Raw genomic sequence first — 22244 nt, forward strand, 5'->3', positions numbered from 1 at the left:
TGACAGGAAAATTATTTTACCTTCCAGAGTACTTTTCTCAGATACTAAACCTTCCACATGGCTTACTGCTTAAGCATGTACAAACACAGAGCCAGGTTCCCTGCATGTATAGGCCTGATGAGCATTATCTGTGGTCCTGTCCCTGGTAAGCAGAGGGCCAGGGGTCTGCACAATGACCCCCAGGCTGCACGCTATCAAATTTAAAGGCCTCAAAGAAGTTGTTCTCAGTATGAGCTTCAAAAGCCTCTGGGGAATGTTTTTTGGTTTTCCCACAAGCCTATGGGCCATTTTTGTAAGAGGCACTGCAAGAAATATAGAACTGCTTTCTTTTAATACAGGTGTCAGTAACCTTCACAGGGCCCACCAGGCAGAAGGGCTGGCCAAATGGTGGTAAATGGGACCTGACCAAGCTCATAAATATACATGTACGCATAGGACTCATATAATATAGGCACTTCAGCTTTTCTTTCCCCATCCTTTCCTTAGAAGCAGCTGCATAGTCAATATTTAAGCAGAAGTCCCATGTCTGTGGATTATATAAGCTAAGTCTTTTTTTTTTTTTTTTAATTTCCCAGAATAATCATAGATATATATACCAACAAGTAGTATTTCTTCTCAATTGAGAAAACAAAGACAACCATGTTTTGGGAACTCAATAAAATACAGCCGGAGGTCATTATTTTGATTTTTGTCTCAGTAGTAGCTCAAATAGTATGTGGACATTGGTATATATTCTTCTGAGGAAAGAAGAGAGCATATTCTTTTTTTTTTTTGAGAGTATATTCTTAATGAGTGGATTATTTTCAAGTTCCTCTTCCAGTAGTGACTATTATGGTTGGCTACTTCATGGCACATCACTTGATTACAGATGATGAAGCCATTCTAAGGTACAGCATGGAAAACGACTGAATTATAAAAATAAGGAAAGCAGACTGCAAAATGTGGTGTTCACTTTGAGTACAGCTATGTAATATCATGTAAGCACAAGGGTAAAACATTAAAAAGTGACATGCATGGAAAAAAGTAGCTATTTCTGGGATGTAGGACTCTGGGTGAGAGGCTATCCGTCAGACTCCACACTTTTCAGCAATGTTGTTATGCCTCATATGTAGGCATATGAAAAACAATCAAACAAAGCAAACAAAGCAAACAATCTCGCCACATCTGTCCACCACCAAGTGTCCCAGGCTCACCTCTGCAGCCACTGCTCTTTGAAGACTCTCTTCATAATTCTCTTTCCCTTTCTTTATGCACTCTCCTATTTTCATTTTCTCACTTGTAAATGTATCACTGCAAATGTTAATGAGAAAAAACTTCTTGAAAAAGAAAAAAACAGTGAGATAACTAAAGGCTTAAGCCAGGTTAGCTTTGAAATCATGACAGAGAGAGACTCACAAAACTTCTTAGTGTCTGACACACAGATTCACTCATATGTGCTTTTTGCATTTCACAAATTGTCAAAGGAACATATAAAATTTAAAAATTGAGTGTTTGGTGGAAATGCTGAGAAGCTGGTTCATCACTTTTACCAGGGCAGGTGGACTACAACGTATCTGGCTACAGAACATCCCTCATGCTTCCAGTCAGGAAATTCTATTTTGACACACATTATATGACAAAGAAATCATCCAAAGGAAAAAAGTGATCTCTACAAAGTAATCACGGCAATATGTGTATAAGGGCTTAAAAAAAACAAAAAGGCCATGAATCATGATGCGAATGGAAATGTCTATGTGAAACAATATTCAACGAAAAATGCAGAACACAACTGCTTCACTAATAAATATACTGACTACCCGTAGGTAAAAACATTATATCCATTAACAAAGCTTAAAACTTTTTATAGGTTCATAATAAAAATCTGCCCTCTTTAATAAACTTAAAATTGTAGAACAACTACCATAATAAAGTTGAGATTGTTATCTTAAGTAACACAAAAGAAAAGTTTTATTTATTTATTTATTTTTTTCAACGTTTATTTATTTTTGGGACAGAGAGAGACAGAGCATGAACGGGGGAGGGGCAGAGAGAGAGGGAGACACAGAATCGGAAACAGGCTCCAGGCTCTGAGCCATCAGCCCAGAGCCTGACGCGGGGCTCGAACTCACGGACCGCGAGATCGTGACCTGGCTGAAGTCGGACGCTTAACCGACTGCGCCACCCAGGCGCCCCAAAAGAAAAGTTTTAAAAACACATTTTTAGGGGAGCCTGGGTGGCTCAGTTGGTTAAGCATCTGACCCTTGATTTTGGCTCAGGTCATGATCTTGCTGTCCATGAGACTGAACCCCACGTTGGGCTCAGTGCAGAGTGAGGAGCCTATTGGGACTTTCTCTCTCTCCCCCTCTCCCTATCCCCCATCCCAACTCAGGAGCACGTGTGTTCTCTTGTCAAAATAAATAAATAAACTTGAAAAATAAAATCTTAAAAAAAAATCCACATTTTTAGTTTCAGGAGACTTCAAAGGAAAAGAACAGTTAATCAACAATAATAAACTCAGGATTAAAAAAAAATTTTTTTTAATTGTTTATTTTTTGAGAGACACAGAGCATGAGTGGGGGAGGGGCAGAGAGCAGGAGACACAGAATCTGAAGCAGGCTCCAGGCTCTGAGCCATCAGTACAGAGCCCGACTCAAGGCTCGAACCCATGAACTGCTGAAGTAGGACACCTAACTGACTGAGCCACCCAGGCACCCCGAATAAAGTTGAGGATTTTTATACTAACAATGTAAAATAAAAGTAGTAGGAACATCATAAAATAAAAACACTCAAAGAATAATTTTATTTAAACATTAATTTAAAGAATAAAATAGAAACAAATAAAAGAGACATAATTATTTAAAAGAAATAGACAAGCCACAATAGACTTAGAACCCTAGTGTGCTGGTGCCTCTGGGTATTAAAAGTATAAGATAATAGTAAAAGCAAACATAAACTTAATTTGCCTGATTTCGAGGGACTGATCCAGAAGTAATTCATGTTCCTTATCCTTTCCATCATTTTTCTGGGTATATCTAAGGAAGAAAATCACCAAATTTTAATTAATTTTCAAGGATATTTAAAAACACGATCCCACATAGTAAATTCTACTTACTTTGAGGCAAACATTTCTTGATTTTGTAAACTTCTACATTTTGATTTAATTTCTATTATCTTCTAAATAGGCAAAGAATCTGGGTCATTTTCCTTTAACACCTAAAGGACAGAAATCTTTTCTTCACCCTAGGTCATATGCTTGCAGTGTAGACAACACCTTATCTCAGTTCACTTCAAGGAGCACTTCCAGGTGATTCTACATGACCCAGAGGAGTATGGGTGTTGTCTATCATCATCAGTATAACCAGTGGCTCTCATTCAAAATGAAAACAGCCTTCTCATCATTAAAATAGGACTTACAGGGGTGCCTGGGTGGCTCATTTGATTAAACATCTGACTTGCCACTCGGGTCAAAATCTTGTAGTTCATGAGTTTGAGCCCTGTGTCAGGCTCTGCGCTGACAGCTCGGAACCTGGAGTCTGCTGTGGATTGTGTGTCTCCCTCTCTCTCTCTGCCCCACCCCGACTTGCGCAAGCGCGCTCTCTCTCTCTCAAAAAGAAATACAGCCCAGTCAACACACACACGTATCCAGTCTAACACCCTGCAAAACGAAGTGTATATATCTTTCTAAAACTTTTTAATTTTTTAAAAATGTTTACTTCTGAGACAGAGAGAGACACTGCATGAGTACGAGAGGGGCAGAGAGACAGGGAGATACAGAATCCGAAGGAGGCTCCAGGCTCTGAGCTCAGCACAGAGACTGATGCAGGGCTCAAACTCATGAACTGTGAGATCATCACCTGAACTGAAGCTGGACACCCAACTGACTGAGCCAGGCACCCCGAATTTTTTTTTAAAGCTTATTTTTGAGAGAGAGAGAGAGAATGAATGAACGAGTGGGAGAGGGGCAGAGAGAGGGAGACAAAGAATCCAAAGCAGGCTTCAGGCTCTGAGCTGTCAGCACAGAGCCCAACACAGGGCTCAAACTCACGAACTGGGAGAACATGACTTGAGGCAAAGTCAGAGGCTTAACCTACTTACTGAACCACCCACGTGCCCCAACCAACTTGAATTAAAATAATAAATAAAAAGTATCCCAGCAAGATCAAATTTCAAGGGTGGGTGCTTGGGGAGGGGATCTGCATATGAAAAGACCTGAACTGGCATGCCAGAATGTAAACCCAAGGTATTTTGATTACAAAACCATTGTCTTTTTAAATTTTAAAACTTCCTGCAAAACAGGAAGTACAGTTGGCCCTTGAACAACACAAGTCTGAACTGTGTAGTGCATATATACAGATTTTTTTTTCGATACAGTATAATACTAAAAATGTACTTTCTCTTCCTTCTTTCTTTTTACTTAAAGTTTATTTATTTTCGAGAGACAGAGAGTGCAAGCGGGGGAGGAGCAGAGAGCAAGAGAATCCCAAGCAGGTTCTGAGCTGTCAGCTCAGAGCCCGATGTGGGGCCCAAACTCAAAAACTGTGAGATCATGACCTGAGCCAAAATCAAGAGTCTGATGCTTAACCGACTGAACCACCTAGGTGCCCCTTCCTTATGACTTTCTTAGTAAATTTGTTTTCTCTAGTTTACCAAGAATTATGGCATATAATAAATATACAAAATATGTGTTAATTGTGTTATCAGTGAGGCTTCCAGTTAACAGTAGGCTATTAGTAGTCAAGTTTTGGAGGAGTCAAAAGTTACATGTTGGGGGTCAGCACCCCTAAACCCCCACATTGTTCTAGGGTCAACTGCTTAATTATACAATTATTCTCCTGCTCAGAGTTTTGCTTCAAAACTTAAGACTACATAAAGCTTATAAAATAAATAATATAAATATATTTTTATTATAATAAATATAATATAATATAAATATAAAATATTTATAATATAATGTAATATAAATATAATATAATATATAAATATATATAATATAATATATATAATATAAAAAGATATAATATAATATAAAAAGAGGCTTTACTTTAAAATCCAGATATAAAATTTAGATTTATATCATTTGCAAAGTGCAAAAAGCCAAGCACATAAAGAAGCCTGTAGCTTATCTTTAAACTGGGACAGAAAAAAGGAAAACATGTATTAATAAAGTAAAAAATAATAAAAACTTTATTCCTCAACAGAAATGGATTTTTATGCTAGCACACACACAAAAATTTCTTATCATTATCAGCCTCATTTATTTTGTCTAGTTTAACAGTAAATCTGAATTGAGCATACAAAAATCTATGTTAAATACAAATATTCCTGAATTTTTGAATAACCTCACTACTGACATGCTCAAATATTGAGAGGGGTATGTGCCAAGACTCCCACTGGATGCCTGAAACCATGGACTGTTACAAACCCAGGTTTTTTCCTATATATACATACCTATGATAAAGTTCAAGTTATAAATTAGGCACAGTAAGAGATTAACAGCAATAACTAATAATAAATAAAAACAACTATACTGTAATGAATGTTACGTATGAGTGTGGTCTCTCTCTCAATGTATCTTATCTTACTACACTGTCCCCAGCCTTCCTTGATGATGTGAAATGACAAGATGCCTGTGTGATATGATGAGGTGAGGCGAGTGACGCAGGCGGGTGACACAGCACTAGGCGACTACTGACCCTCCAACAATATGTCAGAAGGGGAATCATCTGAGCTTGACTGCCACTGATCACAGGTAACTGAAACCGTGAAAAATGAACCTATAGGTGGGGGTGGGGGTACTGTACAGAGCTTTGCAGACGTTATTTCCACACATGTGTTCTGATAGAACTACTCTGAGCCTACTCAAAATGACAAGACACAGGCGGTGTTTTATGGTTCATCATTCTTGGAAGGATTACCTAAAAACTGTCCAAATTTAATGCCAGCAAGACTCATGATGAAGTTGTCGATCCTATGGCATGGCAAATGGAAAAACCACGAATGTCCTGAAAGGTGAGAATGGTAGAGTGGCCCCCGTGAACCATGCCTCCCCTTCTTCATGCCCTTAAATCTCCAGTAGGCCTGCCGCTTGCTTTTCACAACAGAATGTGGTGGAAGTAATGCTCTGATGGTTCTGAGCCTGAACCTTCAAGAGGCATGGCAGCTTCTGCTCCCGTACCCTTGGGAGCCCTTTGCCACCACATATGAAGCCTGGCTACTGTGTTGGAGATCACCTGGGTAGACCATACCGATAAAAGTCACATGAAGAGGCTACATGGAAAGGGAGCAGCCGTGAAACTACACGGAGAGAAAAAGCCAGGACATCCCAGGATCCCAGCTGAGCCTAGCCCCAGCCAATTCCCTGCCACGTGAAGACCATCAGAACAGCCCAGCGGAACTCAGACCAGGTTCCAAGATCATGATCACATAAAATGGCTGTTAATGTAAGCCACCAAGTTTGAGTGTTTTTGTTACACAGTGGTAGGTAACAATTAAGCTGAGGAATCATATGATACGTCACCAACTAGGGAAGAGAGGGGTTAGGAATGGATCACAGAGAATCTTAAACTTGGCCCATCTGACAACTGTATTACCTGTATGCATTACCAAATCCTTCATACCACAAGACCAAATTTTAGTAATTTAAAGGCTCAAGATGAAAGCAATTATAAATAATCATCGCAGAATCTTAGTGCAGGAAAGAACCTTAGATCTAGACTAAGCCCCTCACTTTATAGACAAGGAAAAAATGGGGCAAAGGTAATGTTCACAGTAACGGGTGGTGTCCCGACTAGAAGGAAGTCAGCTCTTTGCTCATTCATAGTCCCACTTGATTGGCAAACACAGTAGTTTTACGAAAAATTTCAGGTAAGTCCCCACAGAACGTTCTCTAAAATGGGGTGAAAACAGTATTTAAATTTGTACACTACCTGATATAGTCTGAAACTGAATATCAAAAATGTTAAAATAACAACAAAAAAGCCCCAATAATAAAAAATCATTGCCTTTCAATTGTTAACTTACGTTTCGTTGGCATTTAGAACCTTTTTCATTTTCTTCTTTAGTGCTTTTAGATTTTCTTGGATTTCTTTTTTCTCTTGTTGCCATTTTTTAATTTCCTTTTCCAAATCTTCAAGGAACCAATCTAATTCTGTCTTTGATATCTAAAAACATTTTTAGAAAGCACTTAAATAAATAGGAAGATTTACTTAAAAAAAAAAAAAAAAAAAAAAAAAAGCCCCAAAGACCAGAATTGTGGTGGTGCATTAGTTCAATCAATAACTCCAGTTTAGCAGAGCACACTTAGGACCTGGGCTGAGCCTGGGATACAGAATCATATGACACACAGCCTTGGGCCTCACTTGTCCTCACCGAATCAGGCTGGGGGGAGGCTGTCAAACAAAAAGGCACAGAGGCATGGTAGATTATCTGGTATTTGGGAAGGGCTTCTTAAAAACAGTGATTTCTGATTTCTGTCTTTAAAGATGAGATGCCATGTGGAGAATAGATCCCAAACAGTAGGAATAGTGAGGCAGAAGGATAAAAGAGTAAGACACGTACAAATGAAAGCAAGAGGCACTATGTGGCTGGAGTACGAGGTGGACAATTGGAAGGCAGGGCAGGGAGAATGATACCCGAGATGACTTGGGTTCAAATTATAAAGGGGCTTGTGAGTAATGCTAAGGAGGGTGGACTTTACCCGGTAGATAACACGGAGCCAGTGAAGACTCTTAAGCAAGGTAGTGAGATGATTAGATTCTGGTTTTAGAAAAATAAGCAAAAGACGCAGAGATGGATTAAGAATGGGTAAGAGGGAAAAAAAAAAAAAGAAAACCCAAAGAAGAATAGGTAAGAGGCCACGTGAAAGTGGTAGACCAAATCAGTGGCCTTCATATTTTCTTGACTGTGACCCCAAACAACAGATACATTTTAATAACAATCCATACCGTACGTATATATGCACACACATGCAAACTGAAAGAGAAGTGCCCTTTCGGGGATGCTTTCTGATATTTTTAATCTATTCAATTATTGAAAACAATTCCAGTCACCACCATTAAACTGATTTCATAGCCCATTATGAATTATAACCCTTAATGTTAAAAACTACCTTAGACGAAGGTAAAATTTCTTAAGAATTTCACTGTAATAGTCCGTGAGAGACAATAAGGATTATGGTAGGGATAATAAAAAGAAATAAATGAAATTTTAAAAGAAGAGGACAGATAAGACCATATGTCTAAGTGGGATATGAGACCTAAAGCAGAAGTTGTGACCTAAAGAAGAGTTACGGGCACCTGGGTGGCTCAGTTGGTTAAGTGGCCAACTTCGGCTCAGGTCACAATCTCACAGTTTGTGAGTTCGAGCCCCACGTTGGGCTCTGTGCTGACAGCTCAGAACCTGGAGCCTGATTCAGATTCTGTGTCTTCCTCTCTCTCTGCCCCTCCCTCACTCATGCTCTGTCTCTCTCTCAAAAATAAACATTTAAAAAAATTGAAAAAAAAAAGAAGTTGACAGAGTTAAAAATAGGTTTCTACCTTTGATGAACAGTTAAAAATCCCATTAACAAAAAAGAGCACAGAAGATGTACTAGGCTAGGAAGCATGAAAACAGACACATTAATCTAGATATGGATGTTTAAATAAATCTGTGAATAAATATGTGAGAACCCCGTAATTTTGACCCTGCAGTCATTTTTAAAAATCTTTTTACTTTTGAGTGAGAGAGAAAGAGGGAGTGCGAGTGAGCAGGGGAAAGGGATAGAGTGGGGGAGAGAGAGAATCTTAAGCAGGCTCCATGCTCAGTGTGGAGTCTGACAGGGGGCTTGATCTGAGGACCCTGAGCTGGAAACTTAACCGACTGAGCCACCCAGGCACCCCAGGCCCTGCAGTCAGTTTGATGGGACAGAGCAGAAATTTCTAAGCGTTTGACAAAGACTAGAAATCAAAGGAATAAAAATACTGAATTCACACAGCTTTTCAACATAACCATTTAGAAAGAAACAACATTCTTCTGAGTCTTATTTGTCTATACAACAGACACCTCTATTCTAACAGGCTATTCTAGCACAAGAACAGCACACAATCAAGTCAGGTATGCTTTGTTCCCCAAAACAGCCTTTTCCAATATGGGCAAGTCCCACCCTATTCCAAGTCCACTGACCAGTTGGTTGGTTGTAACCTGGAATGCATTTCCCCATGAAAAGCCATGTTAGAAATGTCAGTTAAATGTCTACGAGTTCCTTCCAGGATGCACCTGGTTACACTGTGAACTGGATGCAAGGAGGTCTACAGGGTTCAGAGGGCAAGTCCTCAGACCATGAGAGTCTATTTATAGAAGACACAGTCTTATCCTGGGTGCTGGGAGCAGAGACATGGTGCAGGGAAGGCAAAGGGGAAAGTGCAGAATCTCCCCTGAAACCTGCTCGAAAGAGTCCTGTCTGTAGTAGCCTCCACCTTCCGACATTCATTCCATCCTCCAAGGACCCTTCTGCAACACCCTCAAGTTTCAATGGACCCCTGATTTAAGCGCCCCTGACAGAGGGTATGTCAGCCTCCCAAGTGCATACTTCAAACACCCTTTCCTTTCCTTCAGGTCTCTCAGCACTCAGAGCCCCTCACCGCACTCGGGGATTCTGAAGAACCCCTTCAGCTTGCCTAGAAGTGTTCACATTTCAGTCTCTAGCCTAAATGACTCTAACCTAGAGGCGGTCTACACACATGCTTTATCTGGCAAGTTCAATGGTTTCTCCTTGCTTCTTAATGTTTGGGTTTTTTTTTTTTTATGTTTATTTATTTTTAAGAGAGAGAGAGAGAGCAAGCATGAGCAGGGGAGGGACAGAGAGAGGGAGACAGAGAATCTAAAGCAGGCTCCAGTCTCCGAACCATCAGCACAGAGCCTGACACGGGGCTCAAACTCACAAACTGTGAGATCGTGACTTGAGACGAAGTCGGATGCTTAACTGACTGAGCCACCCAGGTGCTCCCAGGCTTTAGTTTTACAAATGCTTCACATCTATTATCACACTTCATCTTTCCTAACAGCCTGTGGGTAGCCGAGTGGGCAAGGCTGACTTTTTTATGGATAAGAAAATGGTAGGCGGAAGGGGTGCCTGGGTGGCTCAGTTGGTTAAGCGTCCAATGGTTTGTGGGACTGAGCCCTGAGTCGGGCTCTGTGCTGGCAACATGGAACCTGCATGGGATTCTGTTTCCTTCTCTGCCCCTCCCCCGCATGCTCTCTCAAAATAAATAATAAAAAAAACAAAATAAAAAGAATGCTAAGTAGGTAAAGAAAACAAAATAAAAAGATAAAAATGGTAATACAGAACCAGAAGTGAGAGTAATATAAAAGTAAATGGCACGAGGCATGAGCCATTCTTTAGAAAGAGCATTAAAACTTTTCTGGTAGACAAAATCCGAGGAAACAGAGTGAGCTATACCCACAAAATAAAAACAAGTTTGCTGCACAAAGAAGCCCAGGTAGTGAAAGCAGAGCGAAACAACTTCTTAGGGCCTCACAAAGAGGACGCTGCAGAAAAGTCCCAAAAGACCAGCACAGAGCCTGGCTTATACTGAAGGGAGCATCCAATACATTTTGTCAAATGAAACAGTGGATAATATCCTCAACCACATATTAGCAAATATTCAAGCAACAATCTTCACAGAAGTGCAGGCCTGATGTTCTCTGATGTAGGCGGACACAGAATATGCAGCCGCAATTCACTAAACCCAGTTAACCCAGTTCTTTGGTGCTCAAACGCACATTGTTTGATAACATCAGCAGAACTATTTTGTACACTGAGATTCAAAGATGACAACAGTTTAAGGGTGCCTGGGTGGCTCAGTTGGTTGGGCGGCCGACTACAGCTCAGATCATGATCTCGCAGTCTGTGAGTTCGAGCCCTGCATCGGGCTCTGTGCGGACAGCACAGAGCCTGGAGCCTGCTTCTGATTCTGTGTCTCCCTCTCTCTCTGCCCCTTCCCTGCTTGCTCTCTGTCTCTCTCTCTCTCTCAAAAATAATAAACATTAAAAAAAAATTAAAAGATGACAACAGTTTGGTGGGGGAAATATGCATAAATGATAATTACTACACCACACACAAAAATTAACTCAAAATGGTCATAGACCTAAATGGAGGAGCTAAAATTGTACAACTCTTAGAAGAAAATACAGAAGTAAATCTTGATAACCCTAGATTATGAGGTTTCTAAAATATGACATCAAAAATAAACAACAAAAGAAAAAAGTGGACGACACTGAAATAAAAAACTGTGCTGCAAATCATGCCATCAGGAAGCTGAAATGACAACCCGCAAAATGGAAATCGGACAAATATATTTTCAAGTATGGAAGATGGGAGAAAATATCTAGAAGTCATATATTTAACTAGCAATTTGGACCCAGATTAAACATATATGAAATGCTTAAGACAAATAATCCAATTAGTAAACAGACAAAAAATTGGACAGACATTTCTCCAAAGAAGATATATAAATAGACAATAAGCACATGAAAAGATGCTCCACACCACTGGCCTTTAGGGAAATGCAGATCAAAAGCACAATGAGAAATGACTTCATACCCATTAGGATGGCTACAATCAAAAAGATGGTTGATACTAAGCATTAATGAGAATGTGGAGAAGCTGGAACCCTCATACACTCTACTCGTGGGGATGTTAGCTTCTACAACTATTTTCAAACAGTCTGGCAGTTTCTCAAGCAGTTAAATATGGAGTTAGTGTATGACCCAGCAGTTCTGCTCCTAAGCATATTCCCTCAAGAAATGAAAACATATGGTGGTGCCTGGGTGTCTCAGTTGGTTAAGTGTCTGGCTCTTGGTTTCGGCTCAGGTCATGATCTCACGGTTCGTGAGTTTGAGCCCCGCGTTAGGCTCTGCGCGGACAGTGCAGACCCTGCTTGGAATGCTCTCTCTCCCTCTCAAAATAAATAAATAAACTTAAAAAAAAAAAAAAGAAATGAAAACATATGCCCACAGATATTCATGGCAGATATTCACAGCAGCATTATTCATACAGTCGAAAAGTAGAAAAAAAAACCCATCAACTGATGAGTGGATAAATAAAATGTGGCACTGCCATTCAATAGAATATTACTCAGCAGTAAAATGGAATGAAGTACTGACATGTGTTACATGGATGGATGCACATGGATGTACCTTGAAAACATTATGCTAAGTGAAAGCAAGCAGTCACAAAAGATCACACAGAGTGTGACTGCATTTATATAAAATGCCCAGAATAGGCAGATCCATACAGTATATGAGTGGTTGCCTAGGGCGGTGGGAGGGAGGAGAATGGAGAGTTACTGACAGTGGGTATGAGATTTCTTCTGAAGGTGATGAACTTAGACTGTGGTGATGGCTGTGCAACTGTGTATGTGTACCACAAACACAGAACTGTATACTTTAAATGGGTGAGTTTTATGGTAAATGAATTCTATCTCAACAAAAATGTTAACAAAAATAGTCACTGGATAATATAGTGAGGTATTTATTATTACCATTGCATTAATAAGGACCTTGAACCAAAGCTGAGGTTACCATCAGCAACTGCTCCCTTAAGAAAGTGATGCCTGAGCTAGGTGGACCCAAAAAATGAGAAGTGAGCCAGGCTTGGAGAGAAAGGCGGCCACTTGAGGCAGAAGAAACAGTGCTAGGAAAAGAGCCAAAAGTGAAAAAAATCACAGGACAAATGCTATCCAGTAAGTATAGAGGATAATGCAGAGAACTAACTAGTAAAGGAGAAGGTGGATGATGGAGGGTCGGCACCAATCATGGAAGGGTTTTTAAGCTCTTGATTAACTACTGAATGTTAGTGAATTTTGGTGCTGACCTGCTTATAGCAGAGGGATAGCATTCACAGCCCCATCCTTACCTACACCCTTTGTCATGGGACCATCCAGGTTCCTTCCATAAAGAGCAGTCTCTTTTCTCTACCCCTGAATCTGGGCTGGCTATGTGACTTGCTTTATCTAATGGGATATTAGCAGACCTGACGTCAGCAGAGGCCTGAAAATTTCTTGTGTGACCATCCCTGCTTGTCCTTGCACTTACTGGAAGAAGAAAGACACATAGAGCAGAGCTGGTTGCCCCAATCATCCCAGCTGAGGCCATTCTAGATCATTCCATAGCCAGGTGACCCCACGTATATGAGCAAGTAAGCCAAGAACAACAGAACTTCAGCTGATCCAAAGGTGAAACAGTCCAGCCCAGCCTAACTGGGATAAACCAATCCACAGACTCACACACTTAACGTTTACTATTATAGGTCACTAAGGTTTTGTGGGTGGTGGTTACTCAGCATTATTATGGCAGCAATTAACTGACACATCCATACTGCTTGTGAAGTGCTGAGAAATGTTTTTCAAATGGTTATGGAACTGACATTCTCTTAGGGGAGCACAAAAGCAAGGGATCTAGAGCTTGACACTTACTAACTGTTCTGCCACTTAGTACTGGTATGACTTTCAGCAAGTTGCATTAGCTGCTCCTGCCTCCATATCCTAACAGTAAAATGGAGAAAATACTAGTGTACTATGTAACATTAGTATATTATGATTGTTTGTGATTAAATAATCCATGTAAAAAATTTACAATTGAGTCTGGCACATAATGAGCTACATAAAGGTTAGATTATAAACGCTGAACTCAGGGTGCCTACGTGGGGTTCAGTTAGTTAAGCGGCTGACTCTTGATCTCAGCTCAGGTCATGATCTCACGATTCGTGGGATCAAATCCCACGTCAGACTTCATGCTGACAGCGCAGAGCCTGCTTGGGATTCTTTCCCTCTCTCTCTGCTCCTCCCCTGCTTACTTCCCCCCAAAATAAATAGATAAACTTAAAAAAAAAAAAAAAGGCTGAGGGGCACCTGGGTGGCTCAGTCGGTTAAGTGTGTCCAACTGACGATTTTAGCTCAGGTCATGATCCCATGGTTTGTGGGATCAAGCCCCATTCAGGCAGCATGCTGACAGTGAGGAGCCTGCTTGTACTCTTGCTCTCTCTCTCAAAATAAATAAATAAACTTAAAAAAAAAAAAAAGGCTGAAGTTGGCAAAGATCATGACTGAACGAACAGGAGAACCCCACCTCTACACAGATGTGGGCTGAGGAATTTTTGGCAGGCAGGGCCCAAGATTCTGTTTTGATGTAAAAATAGGACAAAGTTTTAAAATTCTACTCCATTAACTTATTCTAGGTCAAAATTATTTTGATTACGTTTTAAGAGCCAAAGTCAACTTAAATACCCATCTTAGCTCTATGAAAATCTCATTAAAGTACCTTAAGAACAGGGGAGACGAGCAATGATTGCCTAATGGGTACAACAGGGTTTCTTTTTGGCGTTATGACAATGGTTCTGGAATTAGATAGTGTTAATGGTCATATAACATTGTAAGTATACTGAAAAACACTGAATTACATACTTTGTAATGAATAAAATGATGAATTTTATCTTAATAAATTAAAAAGAACATAAACCCGTGAGCAATACTGCAGTCAGTTATAATCTGCCAACTGCAAGTTAGAGGTAAAACCAACAGGAGATTCTGGCTTTAGAACAGGTATTTTCCTCCGACATAACAGATAACTGGCCTAAATAACTATTAAGGCCATCCTAGCTCATGATAATAAAACCCCATCAGCTATATACAATAGCTAGCTCAGATTTTTATTGATGCTTTTTATATGCCAAGCACTCTTTAACTGCTTTGTAAACAATTTTTCTGAGTAGGGGCATGAGCGGCATTTTGGGTGGGACAACTCTTCCTTCTAACTATATTTAGTATCTCTGGACAACCCACCCTCGTCCAACCACCCCTGTGAGTCCTCAAAAACCTACGAAGTACAGATTGTATTACTAATGAGGAAGCTGAGGGTCAAAGAGGTTAAGTAAACTAAGGTAACAGAGGTATCAGATAGTAGTGCTGGAGTTCAACCTAGGCAGCCTTACTGATGCCTGAGCTCGGAAACGTGATTTGCTATCGCTTGTCTAGAGTGCAAAGGGTGGTTGTACCTAGTATGTGGTATCAACCAACTTTCAAGTAAAAGTATTAGCTGATGACCTCAGTGATCTAGAGAGTCCAAGACCATGGGAAAGATCAATAAAAGCCACACATTTCTTTTCATGTTTATAAAAGATTTCTCCACAAGCGAATTATGAACACAATCATGATTAATAAAGAAATGGCCACAGCTACATCTCATCGGCTCCTGTATAGACAACAACCTAAAAACTCAGATGAGCAATTTATTCTGACAGGACACGGGCCTAAGTTTTACATGGGAAATCTAACAACCTAACAGGCCTAAAACTGGGGGACTAAATAATGGCTCTTTTAAAAAACAGACCGACTACACTCTTAGGACCCCCCCCCCCACTTGAAAGCAGACCTGAGCCTCAGTGAAGTTAAAAAAGCACATTAAAAGCCCAGTCCCAGTCAGAGCTGCGGCTCCCTAGCAGCCCTCCACCCGAGGTGACTGAGTCACTGTGAATTTCTTGGTCAAGTATAGAAAGAAAGGAAGATGCCTTGAGAAACTGCACAAAGACAGGACCCAGTCAGACCAGCAGTTTATAAAGCTGGACAAGCCTCTGCCAGAGAGAAGCAAAGCTCGCTCACCGGAAGCCCAAGTGGCAGAGTCTGAAAATCTGCTCTCATCACTTAATCAGGTGGCCAAAAGCATTCTCATATGGATTTAGTAAAACTGAATTTTACTGAGGTAATAGAAAGTTTATAAAAATATTTTATTTTGTTAAGCCCCCAGACAGCTTACTCAAATTAGTGTTCTATGAGTGACTACTGTGCAGGGTTTTATTTTTGCTCCTTTTCTCCTCTCCCAATCAGAAGATCTCATTCAACCAGGCAACTGACCAGAAAGTCTGGTTTCTTCAACTGCTCTCACCCTTCAAATCTCCCCTGTCTCATCCCAAGTGAAGACAAGTTATAACAGGAACGTGGTAACCATTACAACAGCAGTATTTTAACAGCTACCTTTACAAACTGACCCTTTTGTTCTGGGTGTACTTAAATACCAGTAATTCCCTGATTAAAATCCCACTAAGCTGATTTTCTTCTATTTAATATGCTACCACAGTTACTGATCCAGACTTCTGGAACAAATTCTTAACTTTTTTGTGTTTAATTGAAGTATACTTGACATACCATGTTGAATTTGTTTCAGGTGTGTAAGACAGTGAATTGACAATTCTAAAAATTAGGCAATGCTTACCACGATAAGTGTAAATCCTTCCTTTCTTAAACTGCCTAACATCCACTTGTTATGCCTGTACAGAAGACCTCGTTTTAAAAAGAAACACGCGATGATTCCTTTACATCTATAATTCATTTTCCCACCAGTTCAGTGTGCCTTGCCACTAATTAATTCCAATAGCCAGTTACCTGTAACTATAATCCATCTTAGCTGATGGAATTCAAGGTCAATTCAAGATGGTCTAGGTGATTTTGCAGATCAAATATGCCTAAGCTTCATGTGTCAGTCTTACATTTCCTTCAGAGTAAGATGATGACAATAGTAGTAGTAATAATAGTGGCAGAGGCAATACTTACAGAGCCCGTACTACACAATACACAGCTGTAAGTACTTTACAAGTATTAATCTACCCCCGTGAAATGGGAGCTATTGTCACCCAAAATTTCCAGATACGAAACTAAAGCACAAAGAAGTTAAGTAACTTGCCCAAGATGAGAACTGGTACGGAATCAAGCTTGAATCTGAACCCAGTTGGTCGGACCCCAAGGCTCACACCATGAATCACTAATGCTACACTGCCTCTCAATATAAACAAGGATTAACTTAGAACTTAGTCACCAGAAAAATTAAAACTAGAACTACCCTACAACCCAGCAATTACACTACAGGTATTTATCCAACGGATACAGGTGTGCTGTTTCAAAGGGACACACGCACCCCAGTGTTTATAGCAGCACTATTAACAACAGCCAAAGTATGGAAAAAGCCCAAATGTCCATCGATGGATGGAAGGATGAAGATGTGAGATATGTGTGTGTGTATATATATATATATATATATATATATATATATATATATACTTACATATATACTTGATATACTTATATATATACTTATAAATACTTATATATACTTATACTTATAGATATACTTATATATATACTTGACAATCAAAAAGAATGCAATCTTGCCATTTGCGACTAAGTGGATGGAACTAGAGGGTACTATGCTAAGTGAAATTAGTCAGAGAAAGGCAAATATCATAGGACTTCGCTGATATGAAGACTTTAAGAGACAAAACAGATGAACCTAAGGGAAGTGAAGCAAAAATAATATAAAAATAGGGAGGGGAACAAAACATAAGAGACTCTTAAATATGGAGAACAAACAGAGGGTTACTGGAGGGGTTGTGGGAGGGGGGATAGGCTAAATGGGTAAAGGGCTTTAAGGAATCTACTCCTGAAATCATTGTTGCACCATATGCTAACTTGGATGTAAATTAAAAAACAAACAAAAATCTCAGTCACCAGAAAACAGCTTTATTAAAGAAGCAACTGAGTATAAATAAACGAAAACCCAGATTCACAGCCCTTTTCTTATAAGGCAACATACAGCAGAGGTTCTAAAACACTGCAAAAACACTGCTCCTTTAATGTCACACAGAAATTTAAAAAAGCGTTATTAAGAAACAATCCGTTGTTCAGCCCACAACGCTGTTGACTCAGCTAAGTGAGGCTACTGAAGTACAGACCTCCTGATCATGCCACATGCTACTAAAGAGAAGTTTCGGACAGAACTACCTTGTTTTCTTCTGAGTTCCTTTTCAACTTTTCTTCCATGTCCTCGGTCTCTTCCGAGACCTTGAGTTTAATCTGCTCATAATTTTCACATGCTTCCTTAAGCTGCTCTTGTAAAACCTGGTATTCCTTCTCAATCTGTGAAAGATCTCCCTAAAAGTTACAAGATTATCTGTTAAAATAGTTTAAAATACACTTTTCTCATCTTGTTCCAAACAGTCTCTTAAAATAAACAGAAGAGAAAAAGAGGCAGATGAAAATTTACAAGGGAAATGTCATGATAATTCAAGAATTAAAACCTCCTAAACAGTGTTTAGCAAAGCCAACTCTTTTTAAAGTACAACTATTCATATTACTGTAACTCATAATGAAACATTTCAATCTGCACTATAATTAGTTCTGAATATTTGTCTTAAAAGGGTTCAGTATTACTAAATCAATAGTGTGATGTGAATATCATTCTCCATGATTAACATCAAGAACTATTTATTAGGTTTAAAAAGCTGTATGTACATATGCATTTTAGATATGAACAAAACATATTAACTTTGACCCTACTTTTAAGTGTTTCAAATGGACAGTTGTAAAAATGACAAGTTAAAATATTATCAATGGTTTCCAGTTATGTAACTATCTCTTGGACCAGCTTAAAAAGCAAAAGCAAAAACAGAAGCATATTGCAATGTGAAATACTGTCCAACACAAAATGTCATTTATGTGTTTTTAAAAACCTTTCATTCTGAAAAAAATAAATAAAAATAAAAACCTTTCATTCTGAAGGGAGACTGGGCGGCTTAGTCGGTTAAATGTTGGATTTCAGCTCAGGTCATGATCTGGCTGGCAGTCTGTGAGTTTGAGCTCTGGACTGGGCTCTGTGTCTCAGCCTGGAGCCTGCTTTGGATTCTGTCTCCCTTTCTCTCTCTGTCCCGCCCCCACTCGTGCTCTTTGTTTCATTCTCTCCCAAAAATAAACAAACATCTAAAAAAATAAAAAAAAAACCTTTCATTCTGCTAGGACAGTCAGCAATCACACCTGTGTGTCTGAAAGGCGTCTGGGTGGGCTGGCAAGTCCGCCCAGTTGCGGCTGACTGCTCTCCCCAGGGCCTTAGTGGTCAAGCCTGGAAATCTATCCCAGGGGCACAAACCTAGGTCTATCTTCCCCCACCTCCTGCACCTCAGCATCTTCCAAGTTTAAAAAAGCAGAGAATCAAGGTTTTGAAATTCAGTGATTTATCAGTTAGAGAACTATGAGCTGTGACCAGAGTGACCACACATGTCAGTCTGTTTTGAGTGTCCCAATTTTTATTTGTCCAGACTAAAAGTTTGGCAGTATGAATAGAGAGTCCACGTTTAAATAATAAATTAAATGGTCGGGGCGCCTGGGTGGCGCAGTTGGTTAAGCGTCCGACTTCAGCCAGGTCACGATCTCGCGGTCTGTGAGTTCGAGCCCCGCGTCAGGCTCTGGGCTGATGGCTCAGAGCCTGGAGCCTGTTTCCGATTCTGTGTCTCCCTCTCTCTCTGCCCCTCCCCCATTCATGCTCTGTCTCTCTCTGTCCCAAAAATAAATAAATGTTGAAAAAAAAAATTAAAAAAAAAAATTAATTAATTAAATGGTCAACCCCACTACGACCCAGGAGAAAGACTTTATGGTTTTAGATCTTAGTTACCTCTATGTTCATTCTCAATTCAGCAAAAGAATCACAATGAATTAACAACTTATTATTATGTATCAATTTATCCGCCCAAGTCACCAAAGGAACAAGAAATTATAGCCATCTCTATGTTATCACATACAAACTTCACCACAATTCTGTAAGAAACATTATTCACACCTTTTAGAGATCAGAAAACCAAAGTTGAGAGAAATTAGGCAACTTCTTAAAGCCCCTGAGGAAAAGCAACAGTGCTGGGGATTAACTGCAAGTCTCACTGGTGGAGAAGCCAACACTCAGCCATACTAATGATAAGGTCCTGAAACTAACTGCTAATTTAACAAGTGTTTTTGAATTCTCCCAATACTGATGAAAAAATTTGAGGGTGAAGAGCATACCTGGTTTAGAACTCAGTATGCTATAAGAACTCAACACCAGATATTCTATACACAAAAATGTTCACTATAGCACTGTCCGTATGCCTGAAAAGCTGACACAATCTAAATGTTCAACAGTAAGAAACTAATCAAATAAACTATCATATTCATACAATAGAATACCAAGTCTGCGTTAAAAATGATGGTAAAAATCTATATTTACTGACATGGAAAAAATCCATAACATATAAATACCGAAAATTTTATTTATTTTTTTAATTTTTTTTTTTCAACTTTTATTTATTTTTGGGACAGAGAGAGACAGAGCATGAACGGGGGAGGGGCAGAGAGAGAGGGAGACACAGAATCAGAAACAGGCTCCAGGCTCCGAGCTGTCAGCCCAGAGCCTGACGCGGGGCTCGAACTCACGGACCGCGAGATTGTGACCTGGCTGAAGTCGGACGCTTAACCGACTGTGCCACCCAGGCGCCCCAAAATACCGAAAATTTTAAACACAACATACAAGCTACAATCCTATCTTTTAAAAAGAATTGCTATGGCTTCTTGGCCTTTTGGCTAAGATCAAGTGTAAAAAGAATTGCTTACTTAAATGTAAATGTTAAAATAAGGCCTAAGGGCTGCACATCAAAATGTAAATAAGGGAGAAGGCAACATAGATGACTTTTAATTTCTCCTCCATAATTTTCAGTATTGTTCATTAAAAAAATTAAGAGTTCTACATTATTTTTTTTAAATGTTATTTTTGAGACAGAGAGAGAGAGAGGAGTGAGTGTGTGTGTGTGTGTGTGTGAGTGAGTGTGGGGGGAGGGGCAGAGAGAGAGGGAGACACAGAATCCAAAGCAGGCCCCAGGCTCTGAGCTGTCATCAGACGCTTAACTGACTGAGCCACCCAGGCACTCCATTACATTATTTTTAAAAAAAAAATTTTTTTTTCAACGTTTATTTATTTTTGGGACAGAGAGAGACAGAGCATGAACGGGGGAGGGGCAGAGAGAGAGGGAGACACAGAATCGGAAACAGGCTCCAGGCTCTGAGCCATCAGCCCAGAGCCCGACGCGGGGCTCGAACTCACGGACCGCGAGATCGTGACCTGGCCAAAGTCGGACGCTTAACCGACTGCGCCACCCAGGCGCCCCTACGTTACTTTTTTAATTGGCCAAAACTATAAAGCTATTTGTACCAAGCATAGCAACACAATCTAACCTTACTTCTTCCTACTTAATTATCTATCTGGTCTTGTAAATCATTCCATATCAGTAATAATAAAACTGCTGGACTATAATTCACTTAATGAGTCTAATACTGATAGATATTTAGGTTGTATTCAATTTTTTGCTGACACTAACGCAGATGAAACAAATATGCAAATACCCTTGTTCACTGGTCTCTATACATATATAGGAGTGCAGGTAAATTCCCAATTGCCATCCCCAGAAATTTACATTTTTACATTCTTTCAAGAGTGCATAAATGACTTTCTTATTTCAGGCAGAGCTGGGCATCTTTTTATATGTTTAAAAAATCATCCTTATTTTATTGTGGATTGTCTATTCACATCCATTCCCATTTTTGCATTATTAATCTTTCCCTGATTAATTTACAGAAACTGTGTACGTTAAACAAGGCAATTAGTTCTCTATCTGTCCCTATACCGCAAATAACTTTCCTAGTTTGTCATTAGTGTTTTGACATCATGTGTCTATTTGTCCATATACAAATACATGCTATGCATATGTACACACAGATTATATATGTGTATATATAAACAGATACTCTTTGTTACACTGTTTATTAATCTCATGAAAAAAAATTCCCTTTTTTTCTAGGTAAATTGTGGATCTGCTTTTTAATATTGAAATCTTTGATATGTCTGGAATTTACTTTGGTATATGGAAATAGGTGGGGACCCAAATTAATTTCTTCTAGACAGGCAACCCGTCTCCTAATACCACATATTTAATAATTCTCCTAATTAACAATTCTCCTAATACCACATATTTAATAAACTACTTTCTGCTCACTAATACCATTTTTATTTATTATACCTTAAATTTCTATTTTCTTTTGTTCTATTGTCTCTTATTTTAACGGCCTATTTATGTACTAAAATAGATTATGTGCTAAACTAGAATCAATTTGTCCAGTTTCAGATAAACCCTGTGCAGGAGCCAGCCACCAAGGTGGCCCTCAAGATCCTCACCTCTTGGTATTTATACCCTTGTACAGTCCTCCCCTACAATGTATCAGGGTTTTTGGGTTGGTCTGTGTGACTAAGAGAATACATAAGAAGTGATAAAAAGTGGCTTTCTAAAGTAGGTCATGAATGCTATTGCTACTTCTACCTTGGATCAACCACTCTGGGGAAAGCCAGGCCCCATGAGAACATGAGGACACTCAAGTGGTCCTACATGGAGG

General features: G+C 39.5%; 1 protein-coding gene across 9 annotated transcripts in view; it reads right to left on the reverse strand.

Annotated features, from left to right (window-relative positions):
* TTC3 (tetratricopeptide repeat domain 3) overlaps nt 1–22244 on the reverse strand; it is a 127943-nt gene that overhangs the window by 15777 nt on the left and 89922 nt on the right. For 8 of the 9 annotated variants that reach the window (XM_040483937.1, XM_040483935.1, XM_040483939.1 and 5 more), the window contains 4 exons: nt 17784–17933; nt 7000–7139; nt 2943–3011; nt 1194–1290 (listed from right to left, as the gene is read on the reverse strand). In XM_040483937.1, coding sequence (XP_040339871.1) covers nt 1194–1290; nt 2943–3011; nt 7000–7139; nt 17784–17933 — 456 coding nt within the window. The remainder of the gene's footprint in view (nt 1–1193; nt 1291–2942; nt 3012–6999; nt 7140–17783; nt 17934–22244) is intronic. The other variant, XM_040483934.1, reaches the window with a different exon arrangement.

The sequence above is a fragment of the Herpailurus yagouaroundi genome, unplaced genomic scaffold (assembly GCF_014898765.1).
Source record: "Herpailurus yagouaroundi ecotype Mexico unplaced genomic scaffold, PumYag 162, whole genome shotgun sequence".
NCBI classification, from domain to species: Eukaryota; Metazoa; Chordata; class Mammalia; order Carnivora; family Felidae; genus Herpailurus; species Herpailurus yagouaroundi.